This window comes from Ceratotherium simum, chromosome 8, assembly GCF_057802395.1.
Source record: "Ceratotherium simum simum isolate JZ-2026a chromosome 8, ASM5780239v1, whole genome shotgun sequence".
NCBI classification, from domain to species: Eukaryota; Metazoa; Chordata; class Mammalia; order Perissodactyla; family Rhinocerotidae; genus Ceratotherium; species Ceratotherium simum.
The window spans coordinates 41867224-41881800 of record NC_141907.1 but is presented as its reverse complement, the minus strand read 5'-3'; the positions used below and the strand labels follow the sequence as shown (position 1 = coordinate 41881800).

The 14577-nt window shown below is 38.1% G+C and overlaps 2 protein-coding genes across 34 annotated transcripts in view; one reads left to right on the top strand and one right to left on the bottom strand.

The window, feature by feature from the left end:
- The window catches only part of LNX1 (ligand of numb-protein X 1), a 115055-nt gene extending 103168 nt beyond the window's left edge, over window positions 1-11887 (top strand). The window contains exons 9-11 of the mRNA XM_087434308.1: window positions 393-621; window positions 10687-10845; window positions 11238-11887. Coding sequence (XP_087290434.1) covers window positions 393-621; window positions 10687-10845; window positions 11238-11373 — 524 coding nt within the window. The 3' untranslated portion in view covers window positions 11374-11887. The remainder of the gene's footprint in view (window positions 1-392; window positions 622-10686; window positions 10846-11237) is intronic.
- A 1020-nt stretch (window positions 11888-12907) lies between these two features.
- Window positions 12908-14577, bottom strand: part of FIP1L1 (factor interacting with PAPOLA and CPSF1) — a 71029-nt gene continuing 69359 nt past the window's right edge. For all 33 annotated transcript variants that reach the window (XM_087434326.1, XM_087434331.1, XM_087434328.1 and 30 more), the window contains 2 exons: window positions 13975-14112; window positions 12908-13269 (listed from right to left, as the gene is read on the bottom strand). In XM_087434326.1, coding sequence (XP_087290452.1) covers window positions 13046-13269; window positions 13975-14112 — 362 coding nt within the window. In that variant the 3' untranslated portion in view covers window positions 12908-13045. The remainder of the gene's footprint in view (window positions 13270-13974; window positions 14113-14577) is intronic.

Here is a 14577-nt window from a genome sequence, read left to right as displayed (position 1 = left end):
GGAGCTTTTGCCAAGTGCTCTCCCTTTGTGCTAAAAATGGGAAACAAAAAAGGATGAAAAAGTAGGTTTGCTTTGATTAAATAGTGAATATGGTTAATTTATCTGCCTTCCTTCCTCCCTTTTTTTCTTTTAAGGCAAGAGCTAAACACCAATAGGTATGCTTTAGAAACTCCCACACATGACTTACGAACGCCTTGGAATCTGCACACTGTTCGCTATTTGCCATATGAGAACCCAGTCTCACATCAGTGCAAGAGGCTCATGACACGCCCCTCACCCTCACCACTTCCCCACATCCTCGCATCTCAGTCAGTCCCTGTCCCTTTGCACTTTTAGCAGAAGTTCCTATTTGCATTCTCCCTAAGGATGGCCTCTGCTTCTCTGGCCATTAGGTGACATTTTGTTGAATGTGAATGGGATTGAGCTAACAGAGGTCAGCCGGAGTGAGGCAGTTGCGTTATTGAAGAGCACATCCTCCTCGGTGGTACTTAAAGCTTTGGAAGTCAAAGAATGTGAGCTCCAGGAAGACTGCAGCAGCCCAGCAGCCCTCGACTCCAACCACAACACGGCCCCACCCAGCGACTGGTCCCCCTCCTGGGTCATGTGGCTGGAATTACCACGGTGAGTCCCGGTGTGACATCCTTGGGGAGGTATGGGAGGAAACAATTACATTTCTTAGACCACTCTTTGACTTTCTTTGGCTGATTCATGGCACTAGCATCTTAATAAGACCCAGGCTTGGTTGTAGGACTGTTTGAAATAATTGTCTCTTTCTTTTTGCAACCGAAATACATGCAGAAATCCTCGGGCAGGGATGAAAGCCTGGAAACACTGTTAGGCATTCACACTGAGGAACTTGAAGGGCTGCTATGTACTGTTGTGTCAGTTGTTCATGCAGCAAGGAGCTCAGCTAACAGGGAGAGAAGGCAGAAATCCAGCCTGTTTTCATACACCCTGGAGCAGGGAAGATTCACTTTTCCTCACTAGCTAGTGGCGGCCCTAGGAACTTGCATGGAGGATGACCCCCTTCTGTGAGTCTAGCTTTCGGGTGGCCCTGGCTAAACATAAAGCAGCACAGCAGAACACTTTGCCTTCACCCAGATGTTGAAGCATATGTTGATTGAGGATATGTTGCACATCATCTGTCCTGAGTTCCCACTCTTGTAAAGTTTGCGCATAGAGCTTCAGGAAGCAGCTGGGGTGTTGTCATTTTAGTGAGATGTAACTAGAGACTTACAGTGAAGCCATTTAATTGTCTCACACAGACACTTCAGGAAAGGGTTCAGGAAAGCCTTGCTAAAACGGCTATATACAGAAATTAAATATTCAAATGACAGATAAATTGGGGTTTGCTCACCTGCATCAGAGCGGAAACTCTTGGCCTTCAAAGGATCGCCTTACTAATTCCAAGTGACTTAAATGTTAACTGTTAGACTCACTGAAGATGATATGCTGACATAGGATTAAATGAATGAAAGCAGGATGTTTGGTTTTAGTACATTTTTCTTGAGGGTGGAGATACGTTGGTCTCTTTTTATTTTTTCAATTGAGGTTTTAAAAAACATCCCTGCCTCAAATACAAACTGACCTAGATTCCTTTTTGAGCCTTCACTAGTTGATAAGTTTTTTTTTAAATGAGTACATTTTTTTTTTTGAGGAAGATTGGCCCTATGCTAACATCTGTCGCCAATCTTCCTCTTTTTCTTTTTTTCTCCCCAAAGCCCCAGTACATAGTTATATATCATAGTTGTACAGTTGTAGCTCTTTTGTGTGGGATGCTGCCTCAGCACAGCTTGATGAGCAGTAAGTAGGTCCGCGCCCAGGATCCCAACTGGCGAGCCCCAGGCCGCCAAAGCGGAATGTGTGAACTTAACCGCTATGCCTCTGGGCCGGCCCCATGAGTACACTATTAAACAGGTGAAAACAGCATTGAGGCAGTTTAAAAATCTTCAAACATTTTAGAACTGAGCCTAGGTGGAAGAAGAGAGTGTTGCTTTAACTAAAATTTTATTTTAAAAAATCTTTCTGAAACTAGAGACTATTAAAATAAGTCATTTTAAAATTGTGCTTGAAAGCTATTTGTCCTATAATCAAAGTTCCTTGCCGTTCATTTGTGTAAGACAGGACAAATGTGAGACGCTTTTTGTTCCAAGCACAACCAAGTCAACGGCTTTCTCTCCCTCTACATTTTGTCACTTGGCCTTGGGCACAGCAATTCTCTGCTCTTGCCAGAAGCAGAGTCTGGATTTTACTCATTTCCTTTAAAAGAAGAGTAGAAAGGAAGTGTGAAATGATGCCAGCGTACACAACACTGGTTTTCAGTCACCCTGGCAATTCCTAGTTTCCTTCATCCCCTCGTCTCCTCGCAGTAATATAATAAGCACAGTAAAAATTCACAGGGCACCAAAGGGTACAGAGAGAGAGAAATGTGAGTCTCCCACCTGTCCCTTCAGATCCGCTCGGCAGAGGTAATCACTGTTACCAATTCCTTGTGTATTTTTCCAGGAAGAGTCTATGTCAGGGGTTGGCAAACTTTTTCTGAAAAGGGCCAGAGACTTCAGGCTTTGAGGGTCATACTGACTGTAGCAACTATTCAATTCTGCTACTGTAGCATGAAAGCAGCCATAGACAATACATAAGTGAATGGGCATGGCTGTTTATTTACAAATACAGACAGTGGGCTGGGGTGTAGTTTGCTGACCCCTGGTCTATGTACATATGTACACACACTCACACACACAATGGTAGTATACACACTGTTATGTACCACCACTTTTTAAAAAAATCTAAGAATCTGTCTTGAGTATCATTTCCTACCAGTATATATCAAGCTGCCTCATTCTTTTCTATGGCTGAATAGTATTCTATTGTATACATGTACCATAATTTATCTGACCAGTTCCTACTGGTAGTGGGCACTTAGGTTGTTTTCCATCTTTGCTTTCACAATGTTGCAATAAGAATTCATCAGGAATGTGCAGTGATAGTCACTGCAGTACTGTAGTGTCCACTGCCAATAGGAACTAGTTCAAGAAATCATGGTACATCTGTACAACCATGTGACAGGTTGTTGCCTGGTATAAAATTATGGATCAACACACTTTTGGACTTTGTAAGCATCACATCACTGTTAACTAGCATTGGAGGATGGTGTAGAGAAGTATGAGGCCCATTTCATTTCTTTCCCTCTGTATGTGGCTTGGTCTTTTCACCAAATGTTCAAAAGAACTGTTCTGTTATTTGGGCTCTTATTTTCAGGGAGCCCAGATATGTATTTATTTGACATCTTTTGTGTTTCATATCTTTCATTTCTCTTGAATCCTTTTCAACTCTATTTCCATTCTATTTGCTTTGTTTATTTTGATCTGTCCTTCGTATTCCTTACTGTGTTCTCAGTAGTATGTCTTTTCCTTTGTAGCCATTTTCATTTCTGTGGTGTTTTGATTTTTCTTTCACTTCTTTTTTCTGTTCTGTTTAGTTCATTTCTTCTCCTCTTGTCTCATATCTTCATTGCAATCTTGTATCTCTGCATTGATCTCTTGTTTATAGAGCAATTGAGAAGTATTTTAAATTCACAGTAATATGGTTCGTTATAAATTTCATTTTCTATAGCAGTATTATATTTCTGTGGCAGCATTTTTCTGGTGTGAGAAAGCACCTATTTCCCCCCCACAGTTAACATATTACCCATTTTTACATTGTTTTGCGTAGTTGGTGGGGAAAAAAAAGGTATTTTGTGGTTGTTTTCAATATTTTCATGATTTCTAGTGAGCCTGAATATATTCACAGACTTACTGGTCATATGTATTTCCTTTTTGGAGAATGTCCTGTCCATATCCTTTGTCCATTGTTTTTTTTTTTGCTGATTTTTCTTTTCTTTTTTGGGGGGAGTACTTCTTTGTATATTCTGGATGCTCATCCTTTGTTTTTGTTTTTTTTTAAAGATTTTATTTATTTATTTTCCCCCCCAAAGCCCCGGTAGATAGTTGTATGTCATAGCTGCACAACCTTCTAGTTGCTGTATGTGGGACGCGGCCTCAGCATGGCCGGAGAAGCGGTGTGTCGGTGTGCGCCCGGGATCGGAACCTGGGCGGCCAGCAGCAGAGCGCACGTACTTAACTGCTAAGCCACGGGGCCGGCCCTCATCCTTTGTTTTATATTTTGCAAATATTTTCTGAGTGGTTTTTGTCTGCTACTGTTTTTACTGTTACTTTCCCCATTTTCTTTTGTAGTGTGTCTCTCTCTGCTGGTTCTTTTTCAGTCTTTAAGTTAGGTAAATTTTCCCTGGAACAGCTATTTGCTGGAGGTCTATTATTAGGGGAAGGAACCAGGGCCATTTTCCAGGTGGTAGAAACTTCTCTTTATGACACAGGTTGTGTGTTTCTTTACTTCTCCCAAAACAACCAAGATCAGCCTTGCAGGGCCACTCCCAGCGCATGTCCCTCTCCCCCCCACCACCACACTAACAGGCTACTTCCTGTACATATGGGTTATATGTTTGGGTTCACACTCATGTCCTTCTCCTCTGACAAACTGGTCCAGGGAAGCTCTGCTAACAGCCACCTACCTGTTTCTGGTGTTGCCATGTGGACTGGGTGTTTTGCCCATCAGAGTGGGCCACTCACTATGGACCCCAGGGCTCTACTGGCTTGGTGTGCACTCTCCAGCTGTGAGCATCCTCTCTTCCATCTTCCCTCTTTGACTTTCACTGCCTTTGGAAGTGCTCTCTCATATATAGTGGCTCAGTTTTGTCTAAGATGGAGTTGGCATTTGTTTCCAAGTATCCTAGTTGCCTTGATAGTAATTTTTAAAAGCAGAAGAGGGGAAACAGTCTTCACTGACATTTTGAAACTAGAAGTATGTCCACCCTGGCATTTTTCAGAAGTCTTTAATGACTCAGTCTTGCTCCTATATTAGGCCCCCAGACAGTCTCAGCATGTGAGTCCTCAGTCGTAACACTGCTTCAGTTTTCATGGTGGGGGGTATCCATTCACATCTCTAATCTTGACTGCACAGAGCCCCAAAAGACCGGTTTCTCCCTGATTGATGCAAAACCATTGGTTTAAATGTCTCTAGTCATTTGGTATGAGATCCTAAGAATTTCAGTCCATCCATCATATTTCAGCAAAAGTTATTTGCCTGAACTGCTAGAGAGTTAGGCTACGAGTAGATTTTTTTAAAAATACTCACAGAGACGACATTTCTCTTCAAATTATACATTTACTCAGTCAAACATTTTCCCCCTTTCCTTAAGAGATTTTGAGGAAAACTATTTCCCCTAAAGTATGATCCAGCCAGTTACCTAAGATTCTCTACCAATGAAGAAAAATGATATGTCAGCAGGTCTAGAAACAGGAAATATTTTCTAGGACATTGTAATTAAGTCCTCAGGTGCAGCCCAACACACAGAATGAATACACATGAAGAGGGTAGCATTAGCCAGCGTTAGTATGCTGAACCAGTGGGTGCTTGTTCTGCACCAGTGAGTGTCAGATATAGGCAGTGGCAGAGGGCATAAAAGTGGGTTATAAAGGACAATGCAAATATGTCTCACCCTTATCAATGGTGCCTTGTGTGCCAGCAGTGACAGACCCCTGGGCAGCAGGTCCAGACATGGTCTCTAAGCTATACAAATTATCAGATGCCATTCAACTGGAGGAGATTTAAAACAAAACACTGAGGACCTCCTGCTTTATTCTCTGTTGTCTCTCAGAGCCCATACTCCACATCTGGAAGTCTTTCAGAACATGCTCTCATATGGACTAGTATGATAGTAATACACATTCATTCATTTCTCTTGCCTAAGAATTTAACCTTTCACTTTCCTCAAACTCTTAAAGCATTTTGATGAGGACTGTCTATATTGCAGAGCAGGGAAGCAGATATCATGAAATTTTTTTTAAGTCAAAAAACTTTCACATTTTGACTATAAGACAGGGACACTATCAGGTACATCCAAGCCTGGAGTGCTTAACGACGGGTATACATTCTGAGACATGTTAGGCAATTTTGTCATTGTGTGAACATTATACAGTGTACTTCCACAAACCTAGATGGTATAGCCTACTACAGACCTAGGCTGTATGGTACTAATCTTACGGGACCACCGTCATGTTCTGTCGTTGACCGAAACGTCATTATGCAGTGCATGACTGTAAATAATAACAACCACAACAGTAGCTAATACTTATGTAACCCTCTGTGCCAGGCCCTCTGCCAAGAGCTTTACATGTTCTTTGCATTTTCCACTCATTTAAAACTCACATCAACTCTATGATCTAAGTACTAATATTTCCCCCACTTTAAAGATAGGAAAGGGAAGCACAGAGTGGTTGAGTAACTTGCCCAAGGTTACATGGCGTTAATAAGCAGAGCTGGGATTTGAACCAGGCTGCCTGGTTTTGGAGTCCATGATCTTAACCACTATGCAATAAATTTGGTGAGCATCCTTAAGAGGATGTGAAGCCTATATTTAGCTTTTATAATTTAGCTTATATAATTTATAATTTGAGTTATTTCTTCTTTCTACCATAAAGCAAGTTCTGTAGGAGGCGTTTGCATGGCTCAGACTTTTGTCATTCAGTGGGTGTTACATGTAGCCACCAGCATAGTGTGTACAACATTCTTCATTGCTTACTTTTTAGGCCTCCAATTTCTTGCCATTGCCCCTCATCACTTTCCCTGTATGATGATTGCTGATAAGTCACAATCAATCGAAAAGCAAACGAGTTACTCATGGCCATGTCATTTCAAAAGCAAAATTATTTTTAAAAAAGTCTTTCTTTCACATGTACCCTCACCTATATTTAATGTGGGATATGAATGCATTTTAGTATGTTTGCTATAATAATGGGTGGAGCCTGCAAAAGAAAAGAATACCTAGGGTCTCTGAAGGTCTTTAAACGGCTCTGTTTAACAGGCGTTTGTTGAATGAAATAATGAATATATTATGTATAGGGATAGCCCTCATGGCTTCTACAACATAGTAAATTTTTAAAAATTATGAATTATAGAGGTTATAGTTAAAATATTATGAACTTTACATAGGCACAGGGTGCTTAGGGAAACCAGAAAAGACACTGGAGTGAATGATGGTACATTTCATCTGGCTGGAGGATACAACCAAAACAGAGTAGGAATAGCAATTATTTATTTTCACAATCATGCTGCATAACAACTAGCCACAAAACCTCAGAAGCAGGCAACAATCAGTTTAGCTCATGAGTCTGGGAGGTTCAAGAGATCTGGGCTAGGCTTGATTGATCTTGACTGGCTCACTTGTGCATTTACAGTCCCCTCTGTGGCTAGCCATGGCAGATGTCCCACTGATGATCTTATGGCTGGGTCCAGGATCAGAGTAGGAGAGTACCACAAAGTTATGCAATAAGGTGCATGGATACTAGAGAAGGGTGATGACTACGGGCTATTAATGCAATTATTTTGCCACGCTAAGGAAGAATGAGGCAATATTAAATGTTTTGGACATGCTGAATTTGAGATACCAATGGGACATCCAAATTTGATAAACATGACTAGAGCAGAAATTCTCAAAGTTTTTCTCAAGATCCCTATACACATTTACAGAGTATTGATGATCCCAAAAAGCTTATGTTTCTATATATCTAACGATATTTATTATAAATCTAAATTTTTAAATTTATTAATTTAAAATAATAAACCCATATGTTAACATAACATCTTTTATGAGAAAAAGCAGTATTTTAAAAAATTAGATGAGTGGCATTGTTGTATATTTTTTGCAAACCTCATTAATGTTTGGCTTAATAGAACTGGACTCTCATAACTACTTCTGCATTCAATCTGTGGCCAGATCACCCATTATGGATCATCTGGAAAATGCCACTGTATGCTCATAAGAAAATGAGAGTGAAAAAGGCAAATAACATCTTACTATTATGATAAAAATGTTTTTTGACTTCCAGACTCCCTGAAAGGCACATCCTTTGAAAACCACACTTTTGATAGTGTAGGGGCTCAGTGAAATATTGAGATCCACTGAGAAGTGGGCTGAGAAAAGGGGAGCCCTTGAAGGAGACTGAGAAGGAACAGCTAGTGAAAGAACAGAAAAATATATAACTTCTTGAGCAACCTAAGACTTCATCATAACTCTAGCTTCTTTCAATGGAGTTTAAATTATTATTTATTTCTTGTGTGTGTGTGAGGAAGATCAGCTCTGAGCTAACATCTGCCAATCCTCCTCTTTTTTTTTTTTGCTGAGGAAGACTGGCCCTGGGCTAACACCTGTGCCCATCTTCCTCCACTTTATATGGGACGTTGCCACAGCATGGCTTGACAAGTGGTGCGTCGGTGCGCTCCCGGGATCCGAACCAGCGAACCCCGGACCGCAGCAGCAGAGTGCATGCACTTAACCGCTTGCGCCACCGGGCCGGCCTCAAGTTTAAATTATTTTTGAGGTAACAATTTTCTCACTGGGAAAAATTACCAAACTCCTTGCTATTCTTTATACTATGCCAAATCTTCAATTAGGCCTAAATTTAGAGAATTGGTTTAGAATAGGTAAAAAAAAAAAAAGCTCACATTTATATTTAGAGTTTAGTCACTTAATATCTCAAAGGTAAATCCTCAACATCATTGATCAACAACAGCTGCCACATTTCCCAATGGCAAGTGAAGTAACTCAAGACAAAATTGCCCCAATACTCGTCAGTCCCAACTAACCAAGATCTGACTTTGAAAGGGTTTAACATAATGAGTTCTTGCTGCTACAATGAAGTTAAAATACTCAACACAACTGAAGGAAAGGACTTAGTGAAATAAAATTACTAACACTGATATCCACTTGAATGTATGCTACAGAGGGCAGGGGTTCTGTCTGTTTCATTCACTGATATATCCCAAGTGCCTACAGCAATAACATAAACATCCATAAACATCTGCTGAAAGATGACCCAAGCAGATTTTCTCACTACTATCAAAACAAGAGTCTAAGAAAATTGTAACAATGTTACGTTCAAAATTTTATATTGGAACATATAAGTTTTAGATAGTTGTTTACAGCTTGTCCACATGAAATAAAATTATTCAGTAAGTCAATGTAAGGTCCGAAGTAATACTTAATGAAAAAACCCAACAGTCGAATGAGAAATACTTAGTTTCAAGTATTGCTCTATGTACCCATTTATGTTTTAAAGAATCAGGACTAGAAAATATGAAAACATATATTTGATCATGACCTTGGGTAAGACTCACCCAATTCACCTGCTTTCCTCCAAATACTGGGCACAGGTGAAAATGTAATGCTCTGGTGTTTGGGGAACAGCCAATTACCTGCTTTGTACACGAGCAGTCAGTGAACCAGTATGTAAATGTATCTAACACACCACAGCTCCAACGGGATGAATTTACTGACATCGTCTTACTGTGAAATACAGAGGAGGAATATTTTACAAAATATGGTTATGCTGTTTCATTTAATGAAATTCATATTTTTCAGCTATCGTGTCAGTGAAACTGATTATTATAAATGATGTTTATGTATGACAACAGATACAAAACAAAATTGAGTAGAGTTGAATTTTAGCACTACATTTTAAAGTTATCCACCAAACAAACCCAAAGCTTGTTTTATTTCAAGTGGGAGTCAGCAACGTCATGAAAAACGTCATGTTACATTGATTTGCAAGGTCGGTAACAAACGTAATGACCACCCTCATCACTTAAACAAGACGTTTCACAAGAGACTTCTAATTGGTTTTTCAAAAAGCAGTTAATATTTTAAGGTACAGTTTATAAACAAAACAGTCATATCTTATTTTTTTTTACCAAGAAGAAAATGCTAATTTTATTTCAAACCAGTTCCTGGACTGGAGGATTTTAGGGTCAAATCCAGCTGCTGACAAACCACCTCTGTCAATTAGCACACAGTTTGCACTTAGCCTGCACCTGTGTTAACACTGATACAACTGCCACTGGCTAGGAAAAGAAGTAGTTTCTTCAGAATCTAACTTTCTATTTTAGCTAAGGATTCTACTCATTTGCAGAGGGCCTGTGGTTTCTCCCTCTCCCATTCCATTTATGACTTACTATTCAGTTTACTGCCAGATTTTCCTCCTCCAGTAGAAATCACTCTTATAATGTTTAAATGTACCTCAATTTCCATTCACTTTATGCCTGCACATTTCTCTTTAACCTGATATTTTTCAAAAATAAAAACTTTGGAAAATACATCAATTAAGGTTAAGTTTAAATTTTTTTCACTGAGATTAAGCATTCAAAGGACTATTATTAAAAATTATATCCACAAGTAACTAAAAATATGACATTCCATAACTATGCTTGAATTTGGCTCAGTAATAAGGATTTAGGCATATCCAACTTTTTAATATCAACTGAGGGATTAAATCTTCTTTAAGCCAAAAATGATTATCTTTCCAGTAGACATATAAACAGAACATAGTAGATGGTGTCATTTTTTTTAGGGTGTTTAGCTATGGAAAACAGAAGTTAAATTAGAAAAAGCCAGCTAACAGCACAAAGGTGACCAGGCTATGACACAACTTTGAGTGAGACCCATCCAGTGCTATTTAGCCTTAAAAAAAAAAAAAAAAAAAAAAGCCAATAAAGGGAATGGGAGACGAATCACAATAATTATTCACTAGGAGTTCAACTTAACTGTGCATATACATTGATTACATTCTATTTCAGGTACCTGTATAACTGTAAAGATGTTATATTACGAAGAAACACAGCTGGAAGTCTGGGCTTCTGCATTGTAGGAGGTTACGAAGAATATAATGGGAACAAACCTTTTTTTATTAAATCCGTTGTTGAAGGAACACCAGCATACAATGATGGAAGAATCAGGTAATAATGACTACTTAACAAAACTTATATTCAAATATTTTGTTTCAGACATGGAAAAGCTAGGCCCCACTTGAAATAAGGCATGTATTTATTATACCTTTTTTATTGGTAAGAAATTAAAAACAGTCATGTAGCATTCAATTTCTAAGAAATCCAAAATGATTAGTTACTCCTGGTCCCATACTGCAACTTCCTATACATTCAGCATCCCTTCTGACAGAAGCTGAATGGATAGAGTCTGCAGAATTTGAGTGGGGGGGAATACCTTAATTAGAAGTAATGTAATTAAAACTGAGAGATGTAGCAAAAATTAGGACCACAGTATAAATTTGCATTAACTTCAGCTATGGATCAGCATGTTAACAATATACCTTATTTTTTTTTTTTTTTAGATGTGGTGATATTCTTCTTGCTGTCAATGGTAGAAGTACATCAGGAATGATCCACGCTTGCTTGGCAAAGATGCTGAAAGAACTTAAAGGAAAAATTACTCTGACTATTGTTTCTTGGCCTGGCACTTTTTTGTAAAATCAATGATGGGTCAGAAAAAAACAAGAGATCACAAATAACCTAAGTTGCAACAATATAGTTATCTTGTCAATTTTTGTATTTAAAGGATACATTGTAAAAATGTAAACTTTAATGTCAGGAAAAGTATGATCTAATGAAAGCCAATTACACCTCATAAAATATAACTCTCAAAATACAAACACTAATAAATAGTGTTTATTCAGTGTGGAGGATTTCTCATTATTTCATAACTTTAAGTTTATATTTTTTTATTCAATAAAAAGCTCTGAAATATTACTGAAATGGTTTGTATGCCCCCACTGAATTCAAATCATACAACTAAATTAAAAATTTGGTATCTGCTGAGGTCTGCAAAGGGTACATTATACAGCCAGAGGATTTTAAAAGTGCATTGCTGGAAAATGTTCATCAAATGAGAAATAAATATTTTTCAAAAATTAATTACAGTTGTTGTCTTTTAGTATGTGATACTCAGTTTATTTCTATTATCACTAATTAAAAGAAGATCCCAATGGGGCCGGCCCTGTGGCTTAGCAGTTAAGTGCAGGCGCTCTGCTGCTGGCGGCCCAGGTTTGGATCCCAGGCGCGCACTGACGTGCCGCTTCTCTGGCCGTGCTGAGGCTGCGTCCCACATACAGCAACTAGAAGGATGTGCAACTATGACATACAACTATCTACTGGGGCTTTGGGGAGAAAAAAGGAGGAGGATTGGCAATAGATGTTAGCTCAGAGCCAGTCTTCCTCAGCAAAAAGAGGAGAATTAGCATGGATGTTCGCTCAGGGCTGATCTTCCTCACAAAAAAAAAAAAAAAAAAAGATCTCAGTAATTCATTCTTTCAAAACCATGTTGTTACCGTTGCTGACAAATACCTCCTAAAGGCTATCCCTAAAAATGCTCACAGAATTATAAACTTGTATTTTCTTAGATTTACTAGGAAGGAAATGACTATTTTAAACCTTTTGTCATTTATTTTTATTCACAATATAGCTAGTAACTGTACAAAAACACATGCTGCTCAACCATTGAGCCTTGGAAAAAGCATCAGGAAAGGCCAAACCAGCCTGACCCTGGCTCATCGATGGCCATGAGGCAATTCAAATTTGTGTCACAGTGACGAGTGTTTGTCCATGTGCCTGCTAGAAACTATACTTAGGGCAAGATATTTCATGGAGGCCACCCAAATGCCTTCTTTAGATTTTATTAACTTGGATATAAAACTTTCCCATTTAGTTTCACCATGAACCCAAATTTAGAACACTGAAAACCTATCAAAGTTGTAATATCAAAACTGTATACGAGTTCTTTAATATGCTAAGCCATAGTGCCACAGCAGTAATAAGACTAGTTTTAATCTCAAGACTCAGAGGTGCCTTCTGCAGTGCAACCTCTTAAGAGGCTGGTATTTGATTAACTCAAGAAAACTATGGCCAAGGTGGAACTTTGACCTTTATCAGATACTGTATATGCACATAGCTAAACATAGCTCTTTAAATTCCCTGCTGAGTGATTCATTCACATTACTTTCTTGGATATAAAGTCATTGCTGTCTTTTTATTTTTTAAATATTACAAAACAAAGAATTTTAACTTAACATGAAAAATTCACTCTTTTATTTTGAAAAAAAAGTTAACTTTTCATACTAACATTACAAGATTAAAGGTAAATTTCTTAAACATTATCCAGAAAAATAAGATTTATAGCATCTATTTCTGGCACTAATATACACACAAGGCCATAACCATGCCTATTCTGCAGGTGTAGCTTCGGTGCTCTCCTGTTCGGGGGCAGGCTCACTGCCAGCTTCTTTTCCCTCTTTGCTTCTTTTAGATTTTTTGTGCTTGTGTCTCCTGTGACTGTCTCCCTCTTCACTTTCATGGCGACGCCGACTGTTACTGAAGAAAAAGAAAGGTGTGTTCTTAAAAATGTTGAAGTACACAAGTAGTGACAAAAACAACCCACTCTAGGTAAATTCTCGCTATAACACAGGGTTTTGAATAATGTAATCCATTCTTTTTCCCAAATACATTTTGGCGAGTCATCAGTTTTTATGTGACTTTTATAGGCTCACCTTCACTGATATTATCCTAGATTCCTAGGGCCCATATACTTTATTCTGAAAGACTAATTACAAATTATAAACTAAATCACTAAATCAGAACAAAAAATCCTTTCTAAGGTTGATTTTAGGCAAACAATAGGCATATTAAAATTTAATACTAATTTTTTTTTGAGACTACAAGGCCCTGAATTTTCTTTGATTAAACTCAACATTGCTTTGTTTAATATTTACTATTAAAGACTGGTTCATATGCTAAATTCCCCATCTCCCAACAAGATAATGTAATAAGTCTAATTCTCTCATATTATTTTTTTATTCCATGTTAATTTTCATTTATGAGTATTAAATGTAGTTTTGTTAGATTTAAAAACCTTTGTTGACGCCGATAAGGAACCACTTCAACAGATTACCCTTAATCTTCCGATTAGGAACACACATGCTCTACTGGTTATTTGGAAATGTTTGCTTTTACTTCCTGAAGTCAAATCAATGTCTCTCTTAGCTTCAAAGTGATTCACTGTTTTATCAAAGAGCAAACCTTCGAGATGACTTGTGCCTGGTTTCCTCTTTCTCTCTGTGTCGTCTTTCTCTGTGTCGTTCTTCTTTCTCTCGACTTGCTCTGTGACGCTCATAGCCTCTTTCTGCATATTCCCTATATCTGTATCGTTCTTCATCACTGAAATGGGAATAGAAATAACTTCTTGTGACAACTAGACTGTTAATTCTGAATGACTTCAAACTGTAAAACAAGATGTGATCTGAGTCCAAACCAGAAACCCCCATGTTAGCATCTTATACAAAATAAATACAAAATAAATATTTGTTGAATTGAAAGGAAAATAATGCTGTTCCCAAATTAGTACTGGATCTAATACAAGAATACAAAACATATAATTACACAGCACGTTAAAGGACCAATTTTGTTTTGTGCTTTCAGTTGTTATAGGGTAGAAATTTTATATAACAATGCTCTTTTTCTTCAAAAATTGGGAGCTATAACTGATTTAAATTTTAATCAGCAGCTTCATTTTCTTTTACTTGTTTTAGAACTAAAAGCATGTTTGTATAGCTCAGATTCCCAACCAAAATTCTTATATTATTGGTAAAATCTTGGTCACACAGTTAAGATTCTAAAAATATA